At 38.3% G+C, this 27,719-nt stretch overlaps 1 protein-coding gene across 2 annotated transcripts in view; it reads left to right on the plus strand.

Annotated features, from left to right (window-relative positions):
* The window catches only part of mtm1 (myotubularin 1), a 30,136-nt gene extending 3,787 nt beyond the window's left edge, over positions 1-26,349 (plus strand). Inside the window, exons 2-15 of one of the 2 annotated variants that reach the window (XM_053495663.1) lie at positions 3,169-3,260; positions 6,883-6,955; positions 8,787-8,881; positions 11,957-12,067; positions 13,331-13,432; positions 13,572-13,655; positions 15,254-15,403; positions 15,511-15,696; positions 18,241-18,426; positions 20,476-20,679; positions 20,807-20,899; positions 21,698-21,811; positions 22,487-22,663; positions 24,320-26,349. In XM_053495663.1, the coding sequence (XP_053351638.1) occupies positions 3,192-3,260; positions 6,883-6,955; positions 8,787-8,881; positions 11,957-12,067; positions 13,331-13,432; positions 13,572-13,655; positions 15,254-15,403; positions 15,511-15,696; positions 18,241-18,426; positions 20,476-20,679; positions 20,807-20,899; positions 21,698-21,811; positions 22,487-22,663; positions 24,320-24,499 (1,824 nt within the window). In that variant the 5' untranslated portion in view covers positions 3,169-3,191 and the 3' untranslated portion in view covers positions 24,500-26,349. Of the gene's footprint in view, positions 1-3,165; positions 3,261-6,882; positions 6,956-8,786; positions 8,882-11,956; positions 12,068-13,330; positions 13,433-13,571; positions 13,656-15,253; positions 15,404-15,510; positions 15,697-18,240; positions 18,427-20,475; positions 20,680-20,806; positions 20,900-21,697; positions 21,812-22,486; positions 22,664-24,319 lie in introns of both variants that reach the window. The other variant, XM_053495664.1, reaches the window with a different exon arrangement.
* Positions 26,350-27,719: the final 1,370 nt, after the last annotated feature.

Raw genomic sequence — 27,719 nt, forward strand, 5'->3', positions numbered from 1 at the left:
TTTTTGTATATATATGTGCTTGGAAAACTTTGTAAAGATATATGATTAGACTTTAAGGATCAATACATTCGGGGCTAATAAATGTTAGATAATGTGCACATTTTTAGGTAAAAAAAATGTTGCCGATGGGTCCAAAACATAAACCAGTTACGCCTGTTTTTTTGTTTTGTTTTTTATTTCCATTGACAAAGCAAAAATGACGGTAGGTAGCTGTAGTTCTGAGCTTTTGGAACTTTTTGTACAAACTGAAAGCCATTGCAGTGAACCTTTTTTTTCAAATTTGTATAAGTATGTACTTCTTTACTTTTCTTAAAAAAAACACACATATTAAAAGAATCTTTAAAAAATCTTTTAATATGTGCATTGCTCAGCTCAATGCATTGACATGGAGCAGTAGGAACAGAAGGAGGCTGTGAACAAGGGTGAACAAAATAACCTGTAATGTTAATGTAATGTAACTTTAGTGTTAGATGAATGTGGCAAATGGATTTTTTTTATCTGACAGTAGTGCCAGCTGTATGAAATCACAGGCTTAAATTAATATTATTATTATTTCTATAGTAACAGTCCGTTCAAAGCAAGTTGTGTGTCTGGGCGGACATGCTACATTATCCACATATGTCTAATAATGAACTGATTAGCAGCTGATTTTGTGCAATGATTATTTAACATCTTTACAAGGAAGCTACAGTGTCGGGGGTTTTGTAAATGCTAGTAGGTTGATCAATGCTAGCCTTTTTTATTTTTCCCTTTTTTTTTGTAAGTTTGGTAACATGATAAGCTGCGATTTTAGGGCTTATTATAAATAACATAAAGTGAGTGATGAGATACACTGGTGAGGAAATAAGTGATAACAGGAGCACTTTGTCTTGTGGATGTTCCACGGTATTTAATGTAAATCTTCATAGATCAGCCATAACATTAAAACATTAGTCACCATTTATACATCAGTAAACTGATGACAGGTTTATGAGCACCCAAGGCTTACAGGGTCCAAAGGCCAGAATGACCGGACCACCCAGAGGGGTCAACATCGGGCAAAGACGAGCACATCTGGACGAACAGGTGCCAGACAAACAAATCTGATCCTTGGAAGCCCTACCTTACAAACTAACACCGCAGCACCCTCCCCAGAGGCCACATCTGGAGGATCCTGAAAAAAACCTAGGTGGTTATAATGTTAATGGTTAATGTTATGGCTGATCAGTGTAATTTGATAAAAAGTATGATGCATTATTCATTACAGACAATATTTACACAGTCTGTCTTTTTTTTGTTTGTTTTGGCATTGTTACATAGCTGAGTACGTGAAGGATTTTAAGACAACACATTTCAAAACCAGCGGTACACTCAGACAGAAAGTTTCAGAAGACCAGAGTCTAAAGACAAGTGATGGGACTGTACGAAATGTACAAAATGTGTACGTCTCCTACGTGAGGGCAAATTCCACAGGTCAGAACTAAACTATCTACCTACACGTAAAGGACAAGGGGCGCATTCTTTATGTGCATTCTTCCCAGGGAAGACAGTAAAGACAACTTTCTGGTAACCTGGAACTTCCCTCTGTGAACAGTGGGGTTAACCACCCGACCTGACACACTCGCAGCACACTTCCGACATGCTTACCTCAACGGTTTCACTTTAATTCACACCTCTAAACCTTGATGGTAATATATTGGGGATTTTTGATAAAACTGGTAAACCCTTCTTAAACAAGAAAAAAAAATAAAAGGACTGGAAAGCTCCACAGAAACATGTTCAACAGTATGTGCTTTCTTGCAGAATGTTCGTAATGTGGTACTGATTATAGAACTTGATTAGTGCAGCCTGAAGAAAAACCCACAAATCTCCCAAATCGCTGTTGTTCAGCTGCTCTAATCAGCTGTTCTAATTCTTCAGCCTTGCAAAACACTCATCCATAATCAATGACCAGCAGCTACAGTAGGAGATTTTGTCCATGTGGACCAGTGATTGCAAATTTGAAGAGCTGAAGTAAAACAGCTAATTAACCTGGTGATTCCCTAACGGGTGTAATAAGGTGTATTGGTACATTAGTATGTGCTCTGTTTAAGCAATGGAGGTTGATACAGTTTCTTCGTCGTTTATATTGCGAGAGGACGATGACCTACCACCTACCTCGTACTTTTTTTCAAAATCCTAATTGTTTTGTCTACACCTTCATTTTTTTTCCCTGTCCCATAACATGTGACAACCACCAGCTAAGGAGGATGAAGGCTAATACTGAGACATGTGAAGCCAGGCAACCGCATCTTTTCAAACTGCTGCTCATGCTGCGTCACTAACTTGGAAAACGTCTCCAAGTGCTCTCTTTTGCGTACATGAGATCACAGATGCCTGTGATTGACTAGCGTCACTACGATTGATAAGGAAATAGGATGAGAAGTAAACTTGCGATCTCCTTCTCATAGGGCTTGTCTTGCGTGTATCTACATGTTTGATTTTACGAAGGGCATTCGGGTCATACGTGGAGTTTTGATTGTGCAGATTACCGAGACACATTTATGAGAGTAGAATCTGGCTTTATTTCTCTAAATAATCCCCTGCTACACTGATGAACTTATCCCAGTGTTTCACCAATGCTAGGATACCATCAAGAATTCTCATCATCAGACCTCCTGCTTCACATCATTGTCATTGCTGAAAATATGACGGCCTGGTTCACCAAAGGTGTTCTGTTTTTGCATTTTATGAGAGACACAAAGGGAGTTTTTCTCTCATAACTGTTTTTTTTCTACTTCTGCGCAATAAAAAGTCTCACTTTGACTTTAATACCCCTTATAGTATGCTATATTTTTAGTCTATGATGAAAGAAAATTTGCAAGCCCTAACATCCTTGTCTGGCAAAGACTAGAACTGTGACTCTTGGGGACATCAGATATGATGAAGTAAGTCACATTTACGCACCCCCCCCTGCAATCCTGCCCTCTTCTTAGGCTATATTTAGTTGAGGGGACGGCATCAAATGTGTGTGGCATCAAAACAAATTGAGTCAATAATGCTTTGGTCTAGTTAAATATTGGCCTAGTTGTGAATCACCCACAGTGTCTTGTGTTAGATTTTGGGCTTATCTGATTTGTCCATCAAGGGTTTTTTCAGCCTTTTTCTAGGTTTAATCTTATTTACCATGTTTTTTTTTCCCCCCAGCAGTGGTGGAAGCAGTAGTCCCAACAATGGCCTCAGCTCCAGCTCCTATACAGGGTTACATCTCCAGTTCTCTGGAGAACAGCTCGAGCCAAAACGTGAGTGTATCCTGTTATTACAGCCACTGTCACTATGTTCTGTCACCTTCACAAATATGTACACCTTCTTTCTGTTCGGATTTAGTTTTTCATATATCTGTGGATTGTGTGCAGTGTGATCAATGACAAAGGTCTTTCCTCAGCTAGGTCAGTGTTGGCTAGACTTTTCTCTGGTTGCATTAATAAATCATGTGCTTCACTGACATTCTGTGCTATGTAGGATTCTCAGTAGCAAAAGTGCATTACCAGGTACCACTCATTTAACTGGGTTTACTTTTACCTACACTACCACTACAGTTAAAGAAATATTCAAAATTGTAAGCATAGTATATGCATGATTAATCTGTTATCCCTGAAGTAATTTTTGCACTACTGATGTAGCAGACTTGAGTACTCTCAAGTCCCTTGTGATGTAAAAGACACATAATTTCGTATGCAAGCAAATCTTAACCACATAAGCATAACACACGCGCATCTAATTAGCAAAAACTGGTGAGAAACTGAATAATGCCTTCCAAGGCTTAGCCATGTAGAGAAATAGTGAAGTTGCAAATTTGAATCCTGGTGCTTTTGAGGAGGGAGGGGTGGCATTAGTGTCTTTCCCCTGTCAATCACAGTAATACTAACCAATCATGGGCATCAACTGATGTATGAGGAAGAGGTTAGACATCACTTTTCTTCAAGTGCATCTCCAAGTCAGCTGTCTTGACATGAGCAGCGATTCAAAGCAGCTGTTTTGTGTCTGGAGGCTGGCTAGTGGGTAGAAACTGGCAGATGACCAAATCAGAAAGAATATGTGGGGACAATTGAAAGGAGAAAAAATAGCATTAGCATTAAGTCTTAAATATAAAAGTGCTAGTAAAATTGTTTGTAAAAGTGTTTTGATGATATGAGTGCTGATCAGATTTGTCAGTCGTGTCACTGATAACACCAATGATAATCTCAGGAAAATGAGGTATGATGCCATTTTTGCTGATTTTAGATTGAACTGATATAAATTTAATAAAGGTTTATACTTGAGTATATACACTGTCAGTCAAACGTATTCCATGGTCTCTCCTGATTTTTATTTTATTTCCCTACATAGTTAAACAATGCTGAAGGCATCCAAAATATGCAATAGACTCCTTTAAACAGTTGCTATTAAGCTTTGTAAAGGCTTCATAACAGCAGTTAAGATGAGTTTTCTTTTAATTCCAGACCTTTACGGCTTGTATTTATGCCAATTAGATTAACAGATAGTAAGGAAAGACCAGATTTACAGATGACACAGCTGCACTTGTGCAAACCACAGCATGTTTTTTTTTTTTTTTTTTTTTTTAAATAAATAAAAAGTTTAGTTTGAATAATATATGAAATGATTCTCTGTACATGACAGAGAATTGACTGATCAGATGAAAGCATCACATAATCCTACAAAATAAAGTGCAGAGGATATTTAATAGTTAAAAGTTGAACTATTTTTCTGTTTCATTTAACATGCTTGATTTTACTCCTCAGCGGATTAGCAAGGCTTTACTTGGAGTAAATTTACTAATTTGTTTAGTAGTGCAGCCTTCTGGATGTGCAGTGAAAAATCGTGTTTTCGTCACATGCTGTATTACAACCGAATAGAGCTCGCCTAGGGTGCACACACACACACACACACACACACACACAGAGGCATTGTTGGCAGGCTATGTTCTCTTGGCTGGAATCAGCAGGCAGACAGGCAGTTGGCATGCTGGTACACTTCTAGCTGGACCACTGCTGGACTGTACATATGTCAGTGCTACTACTAACACCTGGCAGGTGAGAGTGGCAGTTTTGCATATTGCCAGCCCCAGTGCACATGTGTGTGCGTGTCACACCTCCATTTGCCATTAAAAAAAGCGTTCATCCATCGTTTTCTTATCCCCTCCCATATATTTCTCTCTCTTTCTCCCGTTTCTATGCGTTTAGATTATTTTTTTTTGGCACATGCACCTTTACATGAAGAATGTACGTAAAAATCAGCTTTTTCTTTTCCATTTTCTTGTACACTTGGGTTTAACTTCTGTCTCAGGTTATCTGGGTTTAAGTGCACAGTGCTAAAAACAGGTTTGAACAGGGTTTAATGTGTCTTGTAAGACAGCTGTGACCACATTATATCTGTAATGTGAACAATAATGTGTCCTGAAACGCTTACATCATTAAAACTTACCACAGTCGCCACATTCACGTGCTCCAGGTATAACCGGCCTGTTTTATACTCTCCAGCTACGCTGTTAAAAATCATTAATTGTTATTTATTAATGTTTAGCCATGCAACCCCCATAGTGTTGCTGTGGTCAGCTTGTTATTATGAATAAAGACTTTTTGTGTCCGCACTCTCAAAAGAGGTTTTATTTTTGAGGAAATTTGTACTGTTACTGGACATATTTATCACCTTGGTGAAAGAACAGTTTATTTAAAGATTTTACTACTTTGCATTAGCACATCATGTGCAACCAATCAAAGTGCAAAGCAAATAAATCACTCTGCAATCTTTCTGTATGTTAAAAGGACATGAAATATGGGTAGATAAGCCAATCCTTTATTAACCTGTATCAACACAGTGATTAATGATTTTTACATAATGATGTGAGCGCCTGAGGATTTAATTAGGAAATGTTGTCCGATAGTTTTGTTGGTATATAATCGCAATCAATTACAGCGTAGTACACTTGGAGGAAAACTGCTCTCTTCCTTATAGTCCATGAGCTCACAAATTACCCTGATTGCCAAGTTCTGCTGTGATTGACAGGAGAGAAAGTAACCCACCTAGAGCACGAGGGATTTCATAAGAAAGCATGGAGACAGACAGTGGATGTGAGATGACTTTTTATTTTCTTAGAGTCCTCGTCGGGAATTTTTAATTTGTTTATCAGACCCTGTGTGCGCAGGGGTGAACTCTCCTCTTGTTTTGTTTTTTTTCTCTCTGGTTTTCACCGCAAATATATAAAGCAGTTTGTGTTACCTGCCCGCTTACCCTTCCCCTTTACTTTGCCCCACTGCCACACCAAGCTTAACAGCCAGAGCGATCCTGGCAAGCTTGCGTGAAAACCCGGTCATCGTATGCCAACAGTCTTTATGGTGTAATTTGATATGATCTAGTTCCCCATTGTTCTTAAGAGAGGAACTTCATGTTCGTGTATGTTTTGACTGCTTCATTATCCATCTCCATAAAGTAGAGCTTGAGCCAGAAGCTGTCATGTGATGCCCATCAGGCTGCAGCGAGTGAATTGTGTGTGTGTTACATTCAACTTCACTAAGCTTCAACTGCCAGCAGGAAAATGACCCAGAGAAAGATGATCTGGTCTGTGACCATGCGCGCTCAAACACACGAGTGCTGGAGTGAAAGAGAGCTGTTCTGCTTTGTTCTTGTCCTCCACTACTCTTCTCTTCCTGCTCTGACTTTAGTGAAAGTGAAAGGGAGAACCGTAGCCATGTTTTTCCCAGCGTTCATACAAAAGGAGTTACGCCTGAGGCTGGCCACCGTTTTAGAATTCAATGCTGCTGTGTAGTGGAGAACATATTATAGTGTCATTGTGAGATGTGTGTTTTGATGTACACAAACACACACACACACACGTCAGCCTGATGTTCCTGCGTGTGTTGACAGGCATCCAGGGAGAATCTGAAGATGGAGCCTCTAGCAGATGTTGCCTTACTGCCAGGAGAAGAGAGAGTGATAGGTGAGTGTGTGTGTGTATTGGAATAAAATACCATTTGTATACTAGCTACTTAATACTACAGTATATCTAAGGGTATATTTTGTCCACTTTAAATGATTAATCCAATATTAGGTATATATAACTCTATATAAATATATTAAACAGTTTGCTTTAAACAGATACATAAAGGAGAGTGCAACAGTGCATATGTGTAGGACACAGAAAAACGTGACACAAGTAAAAGGTTTTCATTTTCAGCAAGGAACATATTTGGTAAGGCATTAAGCTTAAACAAAGACTTTATTATGCACCATAAGTAAGAAGCAGTGTTAAGTAAGCCTCAACAGGTTTAAGCTACACAAACTTTGATTTATAAATAGACTGGGATGTTAGTAGCAATAAAAGGATAGATGATATTCTTGTGTTCCAGCCCTATTTTCAAAAATAATTGAAAATATCTAGTTGTGGTAATAATTTCAGCTTATTCCTGGGCAATGCTGTCCAAAAATTAGGCAGGATCTTGGTTTAAAAAGTCTTGGTTTTGAAGGTCAGACCTAATGGGCTGCGTTACTCCTCCATACAATCAAATTACATTTCATTAACCACAAAGAAACGCTATATTTGTGTGTGTTTGAGCAGGCACATGATCGAACTAAACCTGCTACAGAGCATATACATTTTCTGTGTAGATACTGAACATTCACTACAGCCTTTCTCTTAGGAAACTTGGTGTACATGACATGAATGTATTTTTTACTGAATATTCTGTGAAGGGTGTTCAGGTCAAACCATGATTTTTGATTGCGCAGAATAACAACAACAAAAAAAAACATTTATTTCTCTATATATTTCCCAGCTACACTAATATACATATCCCAGGGTTCCATTAGTGCTTGGATACAATCAAGGTAGAAAGTTTTCTCTCTCTGTGTTCTTGATTGATTGCGTGTACAGTTCGCACAGATAAATGCGTCTCTTATGCAAGTTGGACACACAAGTTATTCGTCAGTTTTCAATGATCTAAATGTTCATGGGCTCTGAGCCTCCTCGGCCGGGATCATCATTCACTAAAATCCTTCTTTAAAATGCTTGCACCATTCAAAAGTTTAACTGCTGCTAAATCTGATATCACAGTACTGTGCCTGAAGTCTTCCATCAGGCATTTTACACCTTCATCCACTAGAAATTTCTCAGATTCTACTAATGATGTGTTTAGGAGCCTACGGTCTACTTTTAGCCTATTGTAAGACCAGAGTCTCGCTCTTTTTTTTTCTTTTTTTTTCTTTTTTAAACTATTGAGTACATTTTTTTTATTTTCAAACATAAGAAAAGACTCTATAAAAGTTATGTTCCACACAGCTAGAAAAATTTCCAGCTTTTTATGGCAGAATCTCAAATCCATTATTCAGTATTTAGCTACAGTCCATAAATTTGATTGGTCAGACAGGAGCTTTTACATTTCCAATAATTGCACTGGGACATTTTGGTTTGTACATCACCTCACTTACCTGTCTTTAGCACGCAGAATATTTTTAGACGGTTTCTACAGTAACGTTAGGTCACATCAGTGAAAGCAGTAATGTATAGTAAGAGACGTTTCCATAAGGTAGTCTTTAATAATTATTGAAAGAAATTATGAGTAGAAGGTTAACATGGTAAATTGTCAAATGTAGCTAAATATTATTGTACTTATGATTCATGGTTATGTTAAACCATTAAACACAGAGGCTAGCTGTACTGTTAATGTAGAAATACAAGATTTTATCGCAGTTAATATTCAACCTCATTTAAATACCAAAGCAGAAATAAAATGTGCATGTCTGTGTTGCTCCATCTGTCCATTTTCTCGCAGATAAAGACCTCATCTACATGTGCCCGTTCAATGGAGCGCTCAAAGGGAAAGTGTTCATCACCAATTACAGACTGTACTTCAAGAGCACAGACACGGTGAGAGACTACACAACACCGTTTTTGTTGAAAGAGACCAAGCTTGCCACAAACACTTCTCTCAGAGCAGCTCTCAGACACTCCAGCTTTTCTCTATGAGGTAAATCTTCTCAGCAGAGACCTTACAGAAAGTGCATGAGTCAGGTTTCATCCCTTCACCTCACTCCACCTCTTCAGCAGTGGAACATCCAACAGCTTTAAGTCCTTCTGATAGTTTGCCAGCTTTGTCTGAAACTACTCTTGTGCATTTCTCCCTTTTATAATTTTTTCATTCGTATAATTTATGCCTCTCTGTCTTAAGATGTCTTCTGTCTTCCTCCCTTCAGATAATGCTGTCTCAGCAATATCGTGTTTGTCCTTGTGGGGGGAAAAAACGAGATAGGCATGAACAAGAAAAGGGAGGTCTGTTCGAAAATCATATGAGAGAGAGTCTTTCATCTGTGCTGGCACTGTCTGGGGTTGGCACAGACCAGGAGGCACCTGCAGTCCTGTTGCTGCAAGTCTGTTGAGAAAGGAGAGGCAAAGGGCTGGGATTTCTAGTGTAGAAGTGTTAACATTTTTCTTCTGTCTGTATGTGGCAGTGCTTAAATCAGTATAGCTGCGCAAATCAGCAGTTGTGCTAAGAATTTAAGCTTGTTCTACATAACTAATGATGCATATTACCATGTTAAATATTTGACTTTGATTTGTTATAGAAAGTAATACACTCTTAATAATACTGTAATAATTGATATAAAAGCTATATATTAACACTGAACATGTGATTTGTATTTTGTGTTTTTTTTTACAAAAGCAGTGGGAAGACACTGAAATAAACAGGGAGATTATTGAAGGGTAAACATTCTGCACATGGGTGTTTTTCCACTCGTGCTCAGTGTTCCAGGGGAGACTCCAGATTCACAATATTTACTATGTATTACTGCAGATTTATAATCGTGGCTTGCTGAGGCTGTGGGTTCACTGGTTGTTCTGATGCCTTTCCTTCATGGTCAGCATTGACATTTTTCAGCAATTTGTTGCTCCATTGACTTATCTATGAGATCAGGCTGGGCCGGGCTGGCTTTGGTCCCCCCTGTGTGAAGATAGGTCTTGGGTTTCCATGATCCTGTCACCAGATCACTTGTATGTTGTTATACCCACTCTTCATTAACTGGCAGATAATACTACCTGCTATAAGCTGTACAGTTTTAACATGCACAGCTTATATCCGGTAACACCAAAAATGACGAGATGATATAAAGGTACACTTAACAGTGATGCAATCCTACCATTTTAAAATATGGTGCCAATATGACTGTCCACGATTGGCTACAGGAGGCCATCTATATGCTTACAAAAAATTTGGTGAACCTGGAGCAGACCTACAAGTCATGATAAGCCATAGCTTAGGCTCTAGCAGGCAAGCTGATTTGCTGCGGGTCACCCAGACACACACCAGCAAGCTATGATCTTAATGTGTGACTACCAACAACCTGTCACGGTTTGTGAATTTGTAGCAATTCATCAGCAACATTGTGATAAAAGTTGGAACTGAGCTTTAAATTTGGTCTGTAGTAAAATGGATAAAGATGTAAAAATATATATTTATTTATGTTAATGGTAAAAAAAAAGCAGTTCGCAGTTAAAATATCCCCTGTTTAGCCATAACATTATGTCGAGGCATGAACTCCACTAGACCTCTCAAAATATGCTGTGGTATCTGGCACCTAGTCATTCGTAACAGATCCCTTTAATCCTGTAAGATGTGAGGTGGGGCTTTCATGGATTGGACTTGTTTTTCCAGCACATCCCACTGATCCAAATCGATTGGTTTGAGATCTGGGGAATTTGGAGGCCAAGTCAACACGTTGAACTCTTTCACGTTATGTTACTCGAACCATTTTTGACATGTGTCTGGGTGCATTTTAGCCACTACTATTAAGGAATACTGGTCTGTTACAATGTTTGGGTAACATGTGTGTGTCAAAGTAACATCCACATGAATGGCAAAACCAAAAGTATTAACTGCAGGACATTGACCAAAGAATAGCACTGTACTGTATTTGTCAGCTTTTTTCCTTTTTCCGTAGTGCATTCTGGTGCCATGTCTTCCCTTGGTAAGCACGCACATATGCATCTGGCCATCCGCATGATGTAAAAGTTAACATGGTTTATCAGACCTGACCAACTTTTTCTATTGCTCTGTTGTCCAGTTCTGACTCTCACATCCACATTGTAGGTCCACCCACTTGGTGGTGGACATGGGTGAGCATGGGGATCATGACTGGTCTGTGTCCATGCAACCCCATACGAAACAAAATGCGATGCGAATGCAGTAGCTCTCCGTTAGTTCGGATTACATAGGGCAGCCATTGCACCTGATGTGCATTAATGAACCTCGGCCGCCCATGACCCTGTCTCTGGTTCACTGGCTTTTCTTTCTTGGATCGTTTGGTAGGTCATGACCACTACAGAACAGGAACATCCCACAAGATTTAGAGGTGCTCTTACCCAATTGTCCAGCCATCACAATTAAGCCCTTGTTAAAGTTGCTCAAACCTTAATCTTGACCATTTTTCTGCTTCAAACACATCAACTTCTGAGACAGAATGTTCACTTGTTGCCGAAATTATTCCACCCACTTGCAGGTGCTATTGCAATGATATAATCAATGTTATTTACTTCCTCTGCTAGTGGTCATCAGTGTATGGTATCCACCTGGCAATTCAGAGCAGCAATATATTAAGCTCGGAGCAACTCTCACAGCGATAATAAACACCTGGTTTTGACAGTTGGACAAAATGTGTTTGTCGGCTGCTGTTTAGTACATTAAGCAGAATTTTATGTATATTCTGCCACACCTCCCATTTCCTTCCATTACTTCCCACTTTTTTGTGGAGTCTAATGCATTTGATCATTGCTGTGGAAATTTATTTTTTGGTACAAAACACAAATTTTTTTTGCGCCTTAACTATTGAAAATAGGCAGCTAGTTAGATCAGCCCTTGTAAGCTTAATATGAGACTATATAGAACATATAGATTATTTGACAGAATATTAGTTGTAGTATTAAACAGTGTTGCTGTCTGTGTCTCAGGATGTCACGGTTACGCTGGATGTGCCTCTTGGTGTCATCAGCAGGATAGAGAAGATGGGAGGAGCCTCCAGCCGAGGGGAGAACTCGTATGGATTGGATATCACCTGCAAGGTAAGACTCTCAGATTCAGGCCAGTAATTTCACATCGGACATGTGTATTAGCTAAACAAAATCTTCCAATCCATTTTAGCCAAGAATCAGATCATAAATCATTTTACCCACAGATAAGATGATGCATGAATATCAATTGTCACTACATGCATACACAAATTCTCAATGCTTTACAGTGCATCTGGAAAGTATTCACAGCGCATCACTTTTTTCACATTTTGTTATGTCACAGGCTTATTCTAAAAATGGATTAAATTTATTTTTTCCTTAGAATTTTACACCACAACACCCAATAATGACAACATGAAAAAAGTTTACTTGAGATTTTTGCTAATTTATTACAAATAAAAAAATTGTGAAAACACATATACATAAGTATTCAAAATTGAGCTCCGATGCATCCTGTTTCCCCTGATCATCCATGAGATGTTTCTGCAGCTTAATTGGAGTCCACCAGTTAATTGGACATGATTTGGAAAGGCATACACCTGTCTATATAAGGTTCCACAGTTGACAATTCATGTCAGAGCACAAACCAAGAATGAAGTCAAAGGAATTGTCTGTAGACCTCTGAGACAGGATGGCACAAATCTGGGGAAGGTTACAGAAAAATTTCTGCTGCTTTGAGGGTCCCAATGAGCACAGTTGCCTCCATCAGTATGTGGAAGAAGTTTGAAACCACCAGGACTCTTTCTAGAGCTGGCCGGCCATCTAAACTGAACGATTGGGGGAGAAGGGAATTAGTCTGGTAGGTGACCAAGAACACGATGGTCACTCTGTCAGAGCTCCAGACGTCCTCTGTGGAGAGAGGAAAACCTTCCAGAAGGACAACCATCTCTGCAGCAATCCACCAATCAGGCCTACAGTATACTGTATGTTAGAGTGGCCCGACGGAACCCACTCCTTAGTAAAAGGCACATGGCAGCCCACCTGGAGTTTGCCAAAAGGCACCTGAAGGACTCTCGGACCATAAGAAACAAAATTTTCAGGTCTGATGAGACTCTCGCCACTCTACCCTGCCATCTCTCCACTGTGAGATGACAAAATGTGGAAAAAGTGATGCGCTGTGAATACTTTCCGAATGCACTGTATGTACATTTTGAAGTCTTCACACCCCGTGTGCAAAAGTGCAGTTGTTTAATTTTTCCTATTAAAGAGTTATAATTTGTTTTTGGAAATTCACTATGATTCAAATCAAACCTTTCTACAAGAAAGATAGAAACTTGTTCAGGTATTAACATTATAAAATGTATGTGTTTACAGGACATGAGGAATTTGAGATTTGCTTTGAAGCAGGAAGGTCACAGTCGCAGAGACATTTTTGGGGAGCTTTTTAAATATGCGTTCCCCGTTTCTCATGGACTGGTCAGTTTAAACCCATTGACATCCACACACACATTTATTATTATTTAAGGCATTTTCCCTCAAATCCTAACATTAAAATGTAATTCCAAATTAGTTTGTTTCCCTTTATTTTAATTATTTTTTTCCCCTCCAATCATAGCAACTCTTCTCATATTTGAGTCAGGAGAAGTTTGATGAGAATGGCTGGGCAGTTTACAAGGCCGTGGATGAATACAGACGTCAGGTGAGGAACAGAGCAACTTGATCCACACTCTGTACTCGCACTCTGTTTTTGTTTTGTGGACACACTCCCAGTCTTTAATTCACCTCTGTTCATAGACACATTTTTTGATCAACCTAGATTGTGGCGATTTTACCCAGACTTTTTTCATTGTATGAAGAACTATAAACCGTTATGGTCAGGGCTCAGAGCAGGTCTTGTGATTTATTCAGCAAATCCTCTCTTATCCTCTTTGCTATTTATTTATTTATTTATTTATAAATTTAGGAATTTGGGGCGATGAATTGGTTTGAATTGATTACAGTTTTTGCAGTTCTCTGCAGATTTGACAATACATTGCGGTTGGCCTGTAATGCTCTTAGTGCTCATCAGACTTGTCACAGTAAAGCTGCTGAACGAGGTGTAATTTTTTTTTCCTTCCCCAGCGCAGTTTGGTCAAATTTATCAGGCCTCTCATGACTGAATGCTGATATGGGATTAGTTATTGCTTCTTATAAATATGATGAGTTGGACAAGCATGACTGCTCTGAACCTGCAACTTTCCCAACATGTTTGAGAAATCAGCTCTCTGTACATTCGCATTTTAGCCAGCTAGCATTGATTTTAGAAACGCTGCAAGTGTTCGCCCCCGAATTGCAATATTGTAGCACTGAGATAAAAGTTCAGGGTCTTGCTAAAAAACATTAATTATAATAAACATTAAGTAATACAGTTCATCAGTTTAACTTCTGATGAACACAAACGTTAAGGCAGTTTTGCGTTTTGTTTATGAAATATCAAGATGGTCTTTCATTTTCCTGTCTTTAAAAGTACAGATAGTTGTCAGATTGTTCATGTAACACCATGAGCCGAACATCTAACGTTCCGTCTTGTTCTATCTAATCCCTAAAAGTAAAACACTTTACACTATTACTGCATCCTGCTTCTTCTTAAGCGTTTTCTAAAATCTATTACTGTACAGAATAGTGCAGAGACATGCGGAGTAGGCTACCTGCCATTTCCAAATGACCCGTAGTGTGTAAATATGTGGGCATTCCAGGCAATCCTGTACAGAATAAGTGGTATAGAGAATAAATCAATTTTAGTGCCATTATAATTATTTTAAATTATGTCATATTTAATATGTCAAAAAAACTGTAGTTGTTTTTGCTCTTTTTTGCAAGAGCTGGTTTTTTAGCCTTAATTAATAATACGGGACACGATAAATTGGCACACTTTTTTTTTTTTTTAAGGAAATGTCAATTTATTTACACAGAATTCTCTACATGATTGCCATTTATTTGTGAACACAAACACAGTCGTCTTTGCCTCTCTTTATTAACATGTTTTAACACATTTTATATTGGCATTGTGAGTTTCCTGTTAGTTTAATGTCTTTCTTTTGTCAAGGACATTCTTAAAGACTATATTACAAAACAAATCTAACATGAACTAAGTATGAAGATGATTTTCTGTTAAATTTTACTATTTTGGCAACTTTAAGGATAGCCTCCAAATCAATGGAGAAATGTGCACCATACATACATAAGCTGTGTGAATAGGTTTACAGTAAAACATTCTTTAGCACATGTGATATGAATATTCCCCTTTGATTTTTCCAGGGTCTACCTAATGATAGGTGGAGGATTTCTTTCATCAACTCGGCCTATGATCTATGTGACACTTACCCCACCATCCTTGTTGTCCCATACCAAATCCCAGATGAAGATTTGCGACGAGTGGCTGCGTTCCGCTCCCGCTGTCGTATACCGGTAAGCTTTTTTGGGGGGTTTAAATCCTTACCAGAATACCTAATAAAGCTCATTTCATAGATTTGTACAGTACATTGAGTGTGAGCAACTTTTCCATGTGAGCGCAGGTGCTGTCATGGATCCACAGGGACAAGCAGGCGGTGATAATGCGCTGTAGTCAGCCCCTTGTGGGAATGAGCGGCAAGCGCAATAAAGATGACGAGCGCTACCTCGACATCATCCGTGAGACCAACAGCACGCCCAAACTCACCATCTATGATGCCAGGCCTAACGTTAATGCTGTGGCCAACAAGGTGAGATTTTGAAAGGGGCTTCATAACGAGTTGGGGATTAATGTGGAATTATGCACATTTTTATTATTTCATTGGTATCCAAAAATTTTTTAGCATATGAACATTGATTTATATTGTACGTTGAGTTCATAAAGTCTATGAGCTTCGTATAAAAAGGTTGCATTTATGATAATGTGCATTAGTAACAAACTACAATTATTTACCCAACTGGAATTTATTGGAAAAAGCTAATCTCTAAGGAGAGGTTCGGTTAAACATGTATCATGGATTTAAATAGTCACAGGGTTATAAAAGAGCTCCTGATGTAATTTTAAACATTATTTCTGATCTTATAAAGGAACCATCTTCCACAGAATAAGCTGCAAGTCAGCCTCAGGGTTGAAGGGCTAATGTTTTATTATTTCTTTAACAAGTTAACGAAGGTCTCAGAGCTCCACATAACCATGTGATGCCACTTTTAACAGTTATTATTATACAGATTCTGTTTTTCCTTTTTTTTTTCACTTTGAAATTAATGGTTGAATATTTAAGAATTGTCACATCATTATACAGTGTGCAGTCTGATGTTAGCTTGTTTAGCTTATTTTAACCACGTCATTAAGTTTACATATCTGTTAGTTATCACACTTCACCTTTTTTTTTATGTAGCCGCTGTCATTACAGAAGACTTACGTGAGTTCGTTAGTCTAAGGACTCTGTGATGGTCTATTCTCCAAGCATTAACATTATCATATGATACAGATCAGAGAAGACAGTCTGGGTGTAGGAAAGTGCCATCCACAGCAAGTGTATAGCACTAATATGTGGATCGTCTGTCTTGATTGTCTAGTTTACCGTACCTGTGTGTTTAAAGATAAGAGGACAAACATTTCAGCTTAGTTTTTTTGTGTCATTACATTTTGAGTAGGAGGGAGAGTTTGTGTTTGTTTAAATACTTATAATTAAGTAATTAATTATTTATTTGTCATGAATGAAAACAAAAGAAAAAAAGAGGTTGGTCATCTGGAGGTTACGAAACTAATCACTATTTCATCAGGGTTATGTTGGCTCAGCATATTTTTAAAAGTGGTAATGTGTATTGTATGAGTCTAATCATTCATAATCTATAATCGGTTATGAGTAAATTAGTCGATGATCGATTATAGTCTGTTGAACTTAAACATACACACATCAACTAGAGTTTCTCGCATAAGTATCTGTGACCTGAAGATATTAACATTTTAAACGCAATACATATGTCAAAGCAAAACTGGATTGTCATTGTAGGCCAACTAGTATTTACACTAGTATTTACTTAGGGAAAAAAAGGGGAAATATATATATATATATATATATATATATATATATATATTTTGTGTATATATATATATATATATATATATATATATATATATATATTTTGTGTATATATATACAGTGGAACCTTGGATTACGAGCATTAATCGTTCCAGAAGTATTCCAAAACACTTGTAAACCGATTCAAAGAATTCCCTTAAGAAATAATGGAAACTTAAATTATTCATTTTACAGCCCCAAAAAATAAATGCATAAAAAATAATTAACACAAAATATTAAGTAAAAATTAAACTAATTAACCTGCACTTTACCTTAAAAAAAAAAAAAAGTGTTTGTCTGCGTGCGCAGACATTCTGTGTGTAAATCTAAAGTAAGCTCCCCTTTCCCCCTTCCTCGTCTTACACAGTTATCCTACCCACTCTTTTCACAGACACGCGCACACAACGACACAGAACGACACTCAATTAAGCGACACACTAACGGAATCACTGCTGTAAAGTAAAAATAAAACAAATTAACCTGCACTTTACCTTTGAAAAGAATCGCGACAGAGCAGTTTTTCTGTGTAGAGCAAAAAGAAAGTGTGTCTGTGTGTGTGACACAAAGAGCAGGCTGATGCAGAGAGAGAAAATGGATTTTTAACCTCCCGAATGAGACTTGCTTTTGCTTTACACATGCGCAGTACACACACGCATACAGACACAATAAAATATGTTTTACGCACACACATTATACCATATTGGCCAAGGCCCCAGTATATTTTCTCTGACTATAAGCTTAAAATAAATAATTTTGTTGTATTTGTTTACATTTTATTTACCTAATATTTATTAGCAGTAATGATTTACCTATTATTTATCAGAAATAGTGATGTACCTTTTTTGTTTATCGACCATGTTGAATCTACTTTGAACAATTGTTGTGAAACGTGCAAAGCTGTCAGACACAAGAATTAAAAAGTGATTTCAGAGTTGATGTTCCTGATGCTCATGTTCCTGTAGTTGGCTAATGGTTTTTTTTTTTAGTTTAAAGCAGAAGCTGATGTGCAAATTCCCAGATAACACTACAGCCTGAAATGAGACTAATATAGCACTATTGTATTTGATCTGCTGATTTCGCATTTTGAAAAGGTCTGCACCATTTATTAGTGTTATTCAGTCAACTGTGTGGAGTCATGGTGAGCATGGTGTCTCCTCTCAACTATGCAACGTCCACCTCATGCTCTGACCTTTAGCTTGTGACCCTTAGGCCACAGGAGGCGGTTATGAGGGTGAAGATGCCTATCAGAATGCAGAACTGGTCTTCCTCGACATTCACAATATACACGTGATGAGAGAGTCACTAAAGAAGCTGAAGGACATCGTTTACCCCAATGTGGAGGAGTCTCACTGGCTGTCCAGCCTGGAATCGACTCACTGGCTGGAGCATATAAAGGTAAAACAAGAAGGAAGTGTAATATTATTGCCAACAGTCATGGTGTATACACTGCACTTGGCTAATATAAAGAGTTTAATTCTAGCATCTAAATAAATAAATATTCATTAGATATTCATTTGGAACCCATGTATTCAATTCAATTCAAATTTATTTATATAGCGCTTTTAACAATGGTCATTGTCTCAAAGCAGCTTCACAAAAATGAAAAAAAATTCATTAAAAATAATAATTAAAGAAAAATAAATAAATAAACAAATAAATAAATAATAATAAATTGTGTATGTGTGAGAAAAATGTGTCTAGATAATAATGAGATGAATGAATGAAATTTCTCTGATGAGCAAGCCAAGGGTGACGGCGACAGTGGCAAGGAAAAATGTACTGGTTATATATAAAATATTCTTTCATATTATCGTTTTTTAACCCTATTTTTTCCCCCTTTTAAAAGTTTGGTTAAAAGTTTGTCAACTGTCTCATTACTCTACAATGTGCAGCCTGACAGTAGCAAGATTAAAGAGCACAGAGCGCTTATTTGAACCACATCATTAAGTTTACATATCTGCCCATTATCAGATTTTCCAGAACATGAATGATCACACTTCAACTTTACTATGGAACTCCATCTCTAGCCATACTGAAGCTTTAAGTGTGCTCATTAGAGTAAAGAGTACGACAGAGTGCCTGTGATGCTCCTGAACCAAATTCAAAATAGAATCTTTAAAAGCATGTTTCTTTAACTTTACATTTGGAAATGCCTTAATATATTACAAAAAATATTCAAAATTTCACTACACACATTTTCAAGCTAAGTTTTAATGATTAAATAATGTATTCCGGTACTTTCACTGCCATCATCCCATTTTCGTGTTCATGCTTTATAATGCTTTAAGTATGAGTATTTTCCCTAGGCTTGTTGGCCAGAACATGGTAGAGGTTTTGTGTGTGCATGCAGTAAATTCGTAAATTTGCAAGAGTTTTGTTTGCTAATTTCCATATCAAGGTCATGTAAAACCGAGAATTAATAAGATAATGTTGTTTTTGTTGTGTAGACAAATCACTGACAAATTTACCAATTACTATCCTTAAGGACAAAAATAAATAAAAATGCCTAAATAAAAAAAGAAATTCCACATAAGGATTTAAAATTATAATAAATTCCCAAACGTCTGCAAACTGCAATTTAAACTAAATTCCCTTTAACAGGCATTTCACAATCATTAAATCCACCATATGCAATAGAAAAGGTGCATTTAAATACATTTTGTATCTTTCTAACTTTTTTGACAACTCACCCGCAGCAATGCCCGAGACTCAACTGGACTGAAGAAGAGGTTGTAAAGGCTAAATGTGAAACCTCGCCCACTAAGAATAGTGTTAGGTCCACCTACCACAAGACAAATCTTTTTTTGAGTCTTCCTCGCTTAAAATAAATAAATAAATGTGATCTGATTTGCGGCCTTGAGGAGCTGCTGTCAGTGTGTGGGATGTCTATTAGCAATATTGGTAATCAAATGAACAAAGTCTTTGTCCCTCATGTTTAGCACCCTGCATGTTAATGACACTCCCCCTTACATTCTTTAGTTGCAAACCGATTTGTTCAGTTAACTCCTTTTCCTCATTTAAGTGCAGTATTGTTTCTAGGTTTGTTTGTCTTTTTTACCAGAGCGAGTGAAAACCAAATATGATTGAAGTAGGGAGACAGAGATGATTATTCCCGCATGAGTGTACATTAGATGGTATTAGATACAAGAATGGCCTGCCATGTAGACATGGTAGGGGGATCTTGTTGGCATGGTGGCCCGTCCATGCCTGTACTATTATAGGGAAAACACTGAGTATTATTTCTTATGCTGTTAGTATTTTCTTGGAGGAAAAAAATCATTATATAGGAGCAAAATTAGTTTTGGCAAAAGAAACTTGTCAGCTTTAGACCATGCAGTATGCAAATACTAGATTAAAAACTGCTCCAGAGATGTAAAGAACACAGCTGAGTTAGTGGTAATGTTATTCCTTTGCATGTTCTTATGTGTTCTTTTCCCGCTGTAGCTGGTGTTGTCGGGAGCAATTCAGGTAGCAGATAAAGTGTGCTCGGGCAGCTCGGTGGTGGTGCACTGCAGTGACGGCTGGGACCGCACGGCTCAGCTCACCTCCCTGGCCATGCTGATGCTGGACCCATACTACCGCACACTCGGGGGCTTCCAGGTGCTGATCGAGAAGGAGTGGATCAGCTTTGGACACAAGTTCGCCTCGGTGTGTGCACATTCTCTACTTGTAAACTTCAGCTAGAAAGTTCTGTGTGACTAAAGATGTGCATTGTAACTTTAGCTTTAGATAGTCACAAAAAATAAGACGTGTGTTTGTGCAAATGCATTCGCAGAGGATCGGTCACGGAGACAAAAACCACGCGGATCAGGACAGGTCACCTATATTCCTACAGTTCATAGACTGTGTGTGGCAGATGACCAAACAGGTGAGTTGTACACTGCAGGATAATTGTATTTTGTGAGATAATTGCATAACTTTTTAGTTTGTTACTAACTGATGTCTGATTAAATACTTTAAAGCTGTATTGCTCCACATTCTTCTTCTTATTATTATTAGGCAGATTTGAATCCAAATTGAATATGATAAATCTGAGCACATACAGATTAAGAGTCTTGCTCAAGCAGTTAGCAGTTGGTATCTTCACAGTATAAATCCTTACAATCAGTAGCTCAAAGACATAATCGCTCATATGTTTATTAATTTATCAGTGAGAAAAAGCTGTGAAGCTGTTCAATGATGATGCTATCATCAAATTTTTGTTGCAGTATAATTTTCTGAGATGTGAGTGAAACCCTGTCCAACTCTATTACTACAGTAACAGCTAGCTTGTTAAACACAAGAAGTGTTTAAGTCAACCTAGGACTGTGTGGAATAACAACACAGTAATGTTGGCGACCAGTTGTCTGTCGAGTTTTAAGAATCGGGTGTTCCACACTCTGAATGTTCACCGGAAAGACTGCAGTGGGATACCTTGGCCAGGCTAATCATTCACAGCCATACAGCTGTCTTTAAAAACTTCTGCACTATTCAAATGTTGTTGTTTTTTGTGGCAGAGTCTCATCTCTGTACTGTGCTCGTTGATCGTTTTTTCTGCCTTCATTCTTCCGCTTATAAGAAGTGTTGTGGTTTAACTTGAACACCCCTTGTACTTGTAATCTATATGTAAAATGTAGTATCATGATGCTTAATTTTTACAGGGATTTAACTTTCATTCTTCCCGCAGTTTCCAACAGCCTTCGAGTTTAATGAGCATTTTCTCATAACCATCCTGGATCACTTGTACAGCTGTCGCTTTGGCACCTTCCTCTACAACTGCGAGAGTATTCGTGAAAACCTTGTAAGAAACACACACACACACACACTGGTCATATCCATCCTTACACTGCATAAGTATTCACCCCCTTAACAATTTCTACGTTTTTATAGTGTTCAAATTTGGAACTGACATGAGCTTATTTTTTAATTATATGTGTATACATAAATCGACCCAACGTATTTGAATGGGATTTAGTCGTTGAGATTTTTTTAATGGTCATCGGCCAGAGATTGATCACACTAATAAAGAGATTATCGCAGCCGCTGTCAACATCAAGCCTGTTTTGAGATGAGACAATTTTGGCTTTCATTTGCTCTGGCTCTCTGTCTCTCTCTGCTGTCTGCTCATTGTGTGAAGTAGAGCATGTGATACGCTTCAGTGCATCTAAATCGGAGCAGGGTGCACTTAAGGGAGATGAAACATTGATTGTGTGGCCCACAGAGCCAAGTGCAACAAAAACCATGTTACAGAATGCAGGTTCACTTCATACTCACACCCCTCAGTTCCTCTGTTGTGTGTTCCAGCTCTGAGTTCCCGGGCTTTTCTTTCTTTGCTTATAATTGCTCACTGACGCTCTTGTAATATATTGCACTGGTCATATCAGAAGATGTACTGTACACATGCATGTTTCCTCATTTTAACTGTAAATGTCTTTGCTAAAAGCACTCTTTTTTTTTCTCTCTCTCTCCCCCACAGAAAGTTCGGTCAAAGACAGTATCCCTGTGGTCTCTGATAAACAGTGAGGCGTCCTCCTATGTGAACCCCTTTTACACACACGAGTCCAGCCGCGTGCTTTACCCTGTAGCCAGCATGCGCCACCTAGAGCTCTGGGTGAATTACTATATCCGCTGGAACCCTCGCATACGGCACCAGGTATGAAGATATTAAGATGATAATTTAGTTTCGGTAGCTGAAGGGCTGCTTAGGTGCATTTACATGTTAATGTGTTTTCCTGAGTACACAAGGTGCTTTTAGTGTGCAAACTTTTTGTGTTCGTGTGCGCGCTTGTTCATCTCCTCTTTTCTGTGTCTTTGTTATTGCCTTTGGGAGTGTGTGTGTTTGAGTGTGTGTCCCACCCTGTCAGCTTCAGTGGTGCAGAAAATCCTCTTTCCCCAGTTTAATTACGTCCTGACTGGCACGACGGAGAGCTGCCGCTCACTGCCTTATCGCCACGACAGACATGCATACACACACGCGTGCGCGCACACAGACGCACATGCTCAGTGTCTCACAGCTCTCCTGTGCTCACTGTTCAATCACTAATATAAATATAAACCTCAGACTTGCAACATGAACGCACTCCGTTTTAATGACGATCCTCTGATTTTTTTTTTTTAGTATTTACTTTCTGCCATCATAAGTATTGAGGGTTGTTCTGTAGACCTCTAGAGTCAGTGTGTGCTTTTATTCTTCTACAAATCTAAGCCGTAATGAAGTTTTAAAATTGCTGTACTCTAGTAATATTTTATGCTGCAGTACCAGTCAATGTTGACCTTTTTTGGCAGCAAAAAAAATGTGATGTATTGTACTGGATTTGCATTTCTCTGCAATTTTGCTGTCTTTTCTGCCCTCTGTTGGTTGAAGGGGGAAATTGCAGCTGATATGTAAAGTTTTACTTTGGTAGTAGTTTGGTGTAACAGTAAAAATAGGACACGAGTAGGAGTTTTTACAGCTATTGGGCAAGGCGCTGTGCTGCAAGATGCACCCATTTGGTTATAGAGGACAGACGAGAAATCAACTTATACTTACAGCATTATGTGTAAGTAGAAAATTGCATTTGGATAACATGACACAAAGATACTAGATTCTTGTCGCACCTCTACAGTGAAGGTTGTAGCTATGAAGAGAACAGTGAACAGATTTTCTTTTTTTTTTTTTTAGTTCAAGATATTTAGAGCATTCAGTATGTTTTTACTTCCTCAATACTGGTCTGTCAAGTCTTGGGCCTAGTCCACATGTACACGGTGCCTTTTGGCTTTCGTTCCCATTACTTTTGTTAAACCGCTTCCAAGGTGAAGATATTTAGAAGCTCTGTTTTCAGCGTTGTGGTGTGTGGTCAGGATTTTAAGAGTCCTGCATGCACCTTATCTCCTGTGTTTGATGTTAGACTGTCATATATAAAGTAATAACATATTTTTCAGGCTTGTGTTGAATAAAAATGGCCCTCCAGGTGTTTACAGGGATACTTCTCCACCTGTTGTTTTGCATATTAATGTGGACAAACATTTTTAATCACGAAGGATGAAATTAAAAATACCAGTGTACATGTGGCCTAGGTATTAGATCTTTTGGGTGATCCTTTGGGAAAGCTGCTTTTTTGTTTTTTTATTTTATTTTATTTTATTTTATTTGTGTGTCCTCTTGTGATTTTCAGTTTATGACCTCGGGTATTTTGTACCAGACAGCACTAACTTGTGTAATTGAAAATCAAAAAAGTATGTTTATTATGATGTATGCTTACTACTATTTACAGTCCTCTAAGATTGTGTGTGTGTGTGTGTGTGTGTGTGTGTGTGTGTGTGTGTGCAGGAAAGTCCGGTTGAGCAGCGCTACAAGGAGCTCCTGGCCCTCCGTGATCAATACATGAAGAAACTGGAGGAGCTGCAGCTCTCTGACTCCTCCCCTTCCTCCACCCATCTGACTAACAGCTCCACCCCAAACGCCGCCTCTCCCAATCAGCACCTCACCCACCTGCAGACACCTTTCTGATGTCGCGGACGCACCCCACACAACACGCAGGACGTTTTGTACATAGCAAAAGTAATAATTATAACGCTGTTAGTAGTGATGTCGGCGATAACCAGTAACAGAAACATATGCGATTATGCAATAATGTCACAGCACGGCCTTCATAGCGCAAAAGTCAGTTGGGGGAGGGGGGGGGGGGGAGACAAGAAGCCTTAAAGACGCAGCGGTGTGTTTTTCTGTGTGTTGCTGGTAATCGCTCTTCCTAAACCGTGTGAACAGGGAAGAAATTTCATGAAGGATCTGTAACGAGAATGTGATGTATGCTCAAGATGTCAGTCAGTCTGTCTGTTGTGGTCACAAGGTCGTATGTGTGAGAAGTGGATTTGGAAAAGGTGTGATGAGACTTAATGACAGGTTATGAGTTGGTTTTAGTTACTGAGAGCGAGATGGTAAGTTTTGTACGGTTAAATTTTGATAACTAATTATACGGTTAACTTCTGTAACTGCCTGGGAAATAGCATGCGATTCAGGAAGAGCTATTTACTCTCGCATGTCTGATTTCCGCTCAGTCTGATTTCATGCAGAAGTTGTGATTTGTCTGTGTTGTAGACTTGGTCGAATTTGTGACATGAACTCAAAAGTGTTAGACCACATAGCATTTGTCTTGACTAAGTTAAGACACCGCGTGGGTGTTGTTTTAACATTTCAAGCATTCAGGGTCTTGTTTGCTCAAAATTGACGTGCGCAGACTGGGAGGAAAATGTCCTAAAATGCTTTGGATGCGCTCATAATACAGAACCAGGGTTTTGGGGCTCAAAAGACCAGTTCTGTGCCTTTTCTATCTGAGGTGTTCTGCAACCTCAAGTAGACATTTTATAAGCAAAAAACGATTGTTTTTCTGCAGGCGGCATCAGTGGCAATGAAGGAGGAATTTCTTCTGGCTTCCATTTCTGATCTACAGGGTCACTCTCCAGGCACCGTGCACCAATGACTTTGAGTTAAGTTCTAATATACAGAAAGTACAATCGGCATGGAGTCGTCAGCTTGTGTTCAGGTGACATCCTGTGGACAGAAGCTGCATATAGTCCATTAGAGCTAAAACTAAGCTAGTGATTTGGGAGAAGCTGCCCTTTTGAGCTGTTCCAGTGTCAGTATTATCTGTCGCAAAAGCTCAGCGCTGAGACCGAGCAGCTCGGTAGGAGCAGCTCATCAGGGCACCTGAGTGCCATAACTAATGCTGCCTCAGAAGAGCTGACCTTTTGAAGTCTTTGGCCTCAATGAGGAGATGAAGTTTAAACCATATTATGAGAAAAAAAAACAAACGCAAAACACTTTGTTGTTGGTTGTGTGTTTTTTTGGGGGGGCGGGGAGAATCTATTTTTTATTGTATACAAGCACCATAATGATCTAATTACCTCAACAAAAGCCTATTTTACTGTTGGAACTTCTATTGTTGTAAAATATAATTATTTTATTCACTGTAAAATTTGACGCTTTTATAAAAAAAAAAAAAGAGTAATAAGAGGAGATTTGATTGGTCAAGCTGTCGGTAATTAGTGGACGTCATATTTCTTTACGGGGGATTTAGATTTGCTTTCTACCATTAATATAGATGAGAGAACAATGTCCGAATTTTGTTTAATTGTACTGCGGTTTCATTCTCAATCTATTTGCTGTGAGTGTTTAAAACTGAGTGAAGGAGTGTATGATGTTTCTTTACTTTTTTGTGGCATGGGGGGTATTGTCAGACATCTTTAGCCTTTTAGGGATCCATCTTTTTTGTTTATTTTCTCCCTCATGTATACTCCACTGTTTAATGACTGCCTCTTGTTCTGTAAATAATGCTGATTAAATTAATTTAAAGATTTTTACACGGCTAACATTGACTTGCACGTGGAATTCAGTTCTTTAAATGGTTAGCACATTTCCTGTACCGGGGTTTAACCGTGTTTGCTGCACATTACAATTTTACTACGACTGTTATAAGTGACATCATTAATAAATCACATTTGTTTACTCAGTCTCAACACCCATATACAAGCCTGGGTACGTCACCAAATTTCACTCTGTACATTTGTAAGGAATGGAAGTATTTAAAGAAATAGTTCTTGGAGGACCCAAGGAGGCCATGACTCACAACCTGCCTGCTGTTCTTGCCACACCAGTTTTAATCATAACATACAATTACCAAATTAATTCAATTTATTATAAGGTTATTAAATGTATTAAGCTGTTTGACATGTAACGTCAATTGATTTAATTTCATCCAGTCATATGTAACTCAAAAACAGGTGCCACGTCAACTTAATGCCTGAGTGAAATGACCTGACTGAAAAACTCAGTAGGGCTAATAAATATCAAGATAATATTTTACATGTTAAATAATTGTTCATAAAGTTTGAAGAATATGCTGTTCGTGTTGATTAATAGTTTACAGCAGGGTTATTTTCCCCTTGGGTGTAGCAATAATTCCGTATGATTGCAGCTCTTATTTATTTATAAGCACATCTCCAGCACATCCCAAAGACTTTTAGTGCACCAACTGAAGCGGCTCAAGATCATAACACTGCCTTCAGAGGCTTGTACAGTCAACACTATGCATGGTGGGTGCATCGCTTCACATGCTTCCCTTTTTACCCTGATGCACACATTTCTCTGGACAAGTGTCAATATGGACTCTTCAGACCCCATGACCGTTTTTCATTGCTCCGAAGTTCAATCTAGCAAAATTTCTCTTGGCCTCACTAACATTTTTTTTTTGTCTTGTCAGATTTTAACTTCGTGTTTATGTAATCTGTCGTTCATCATCCCCCCCCCCCAACATTTCTTGTGTAAAGTTTATATTCAAGCACTATCCATCCAGGTTTTAATAATTTGTTGGACATTTCTTAACCCATTTCCAGTCATTCTAGCAATCTCCTTAGTTGTTTTCTTTGCTTGATACAGGAACATTATTTCATCGTAAACATGGGTGTTTAAGAAATGAGAAGCTACTCAGTGCATTAGTTAAGATGTACCCAGTTGTAGTGAATCTAATGGAAATAGTAGTGGAGATCCACAGTGGTAGTGATATGATGCTGATCTTTTTTTTTTTTCTCCCAATAAAATCATTATCAAATAAGATTTGCAATTCTTTTTTAATGTCACTCAACGGATAACAAGATTCCATCTGAATCTGGTTCATGTCATCTCTCAGGTAGTTTTATGCTTGTCTTTCTGGCTTGCTCGGAAAAAGGCTCGT

Source organism: Clarias gariepinus, chromosome 1 (genome assembly GCF_024256425.1).
Source record: "Clarias gariepinus isolate MV-2021 ecotype Netherlands chromosome 1, CGAR_prim_01v2, whole genome shotgun sequence".
Taxonomy (NCBI): domain Eukaryota; kingdom Metazoa; phylum Chordata; class Actinopteri; order Siluriformes; family Clariidae; genus Clarias; species Clarias gariepinus.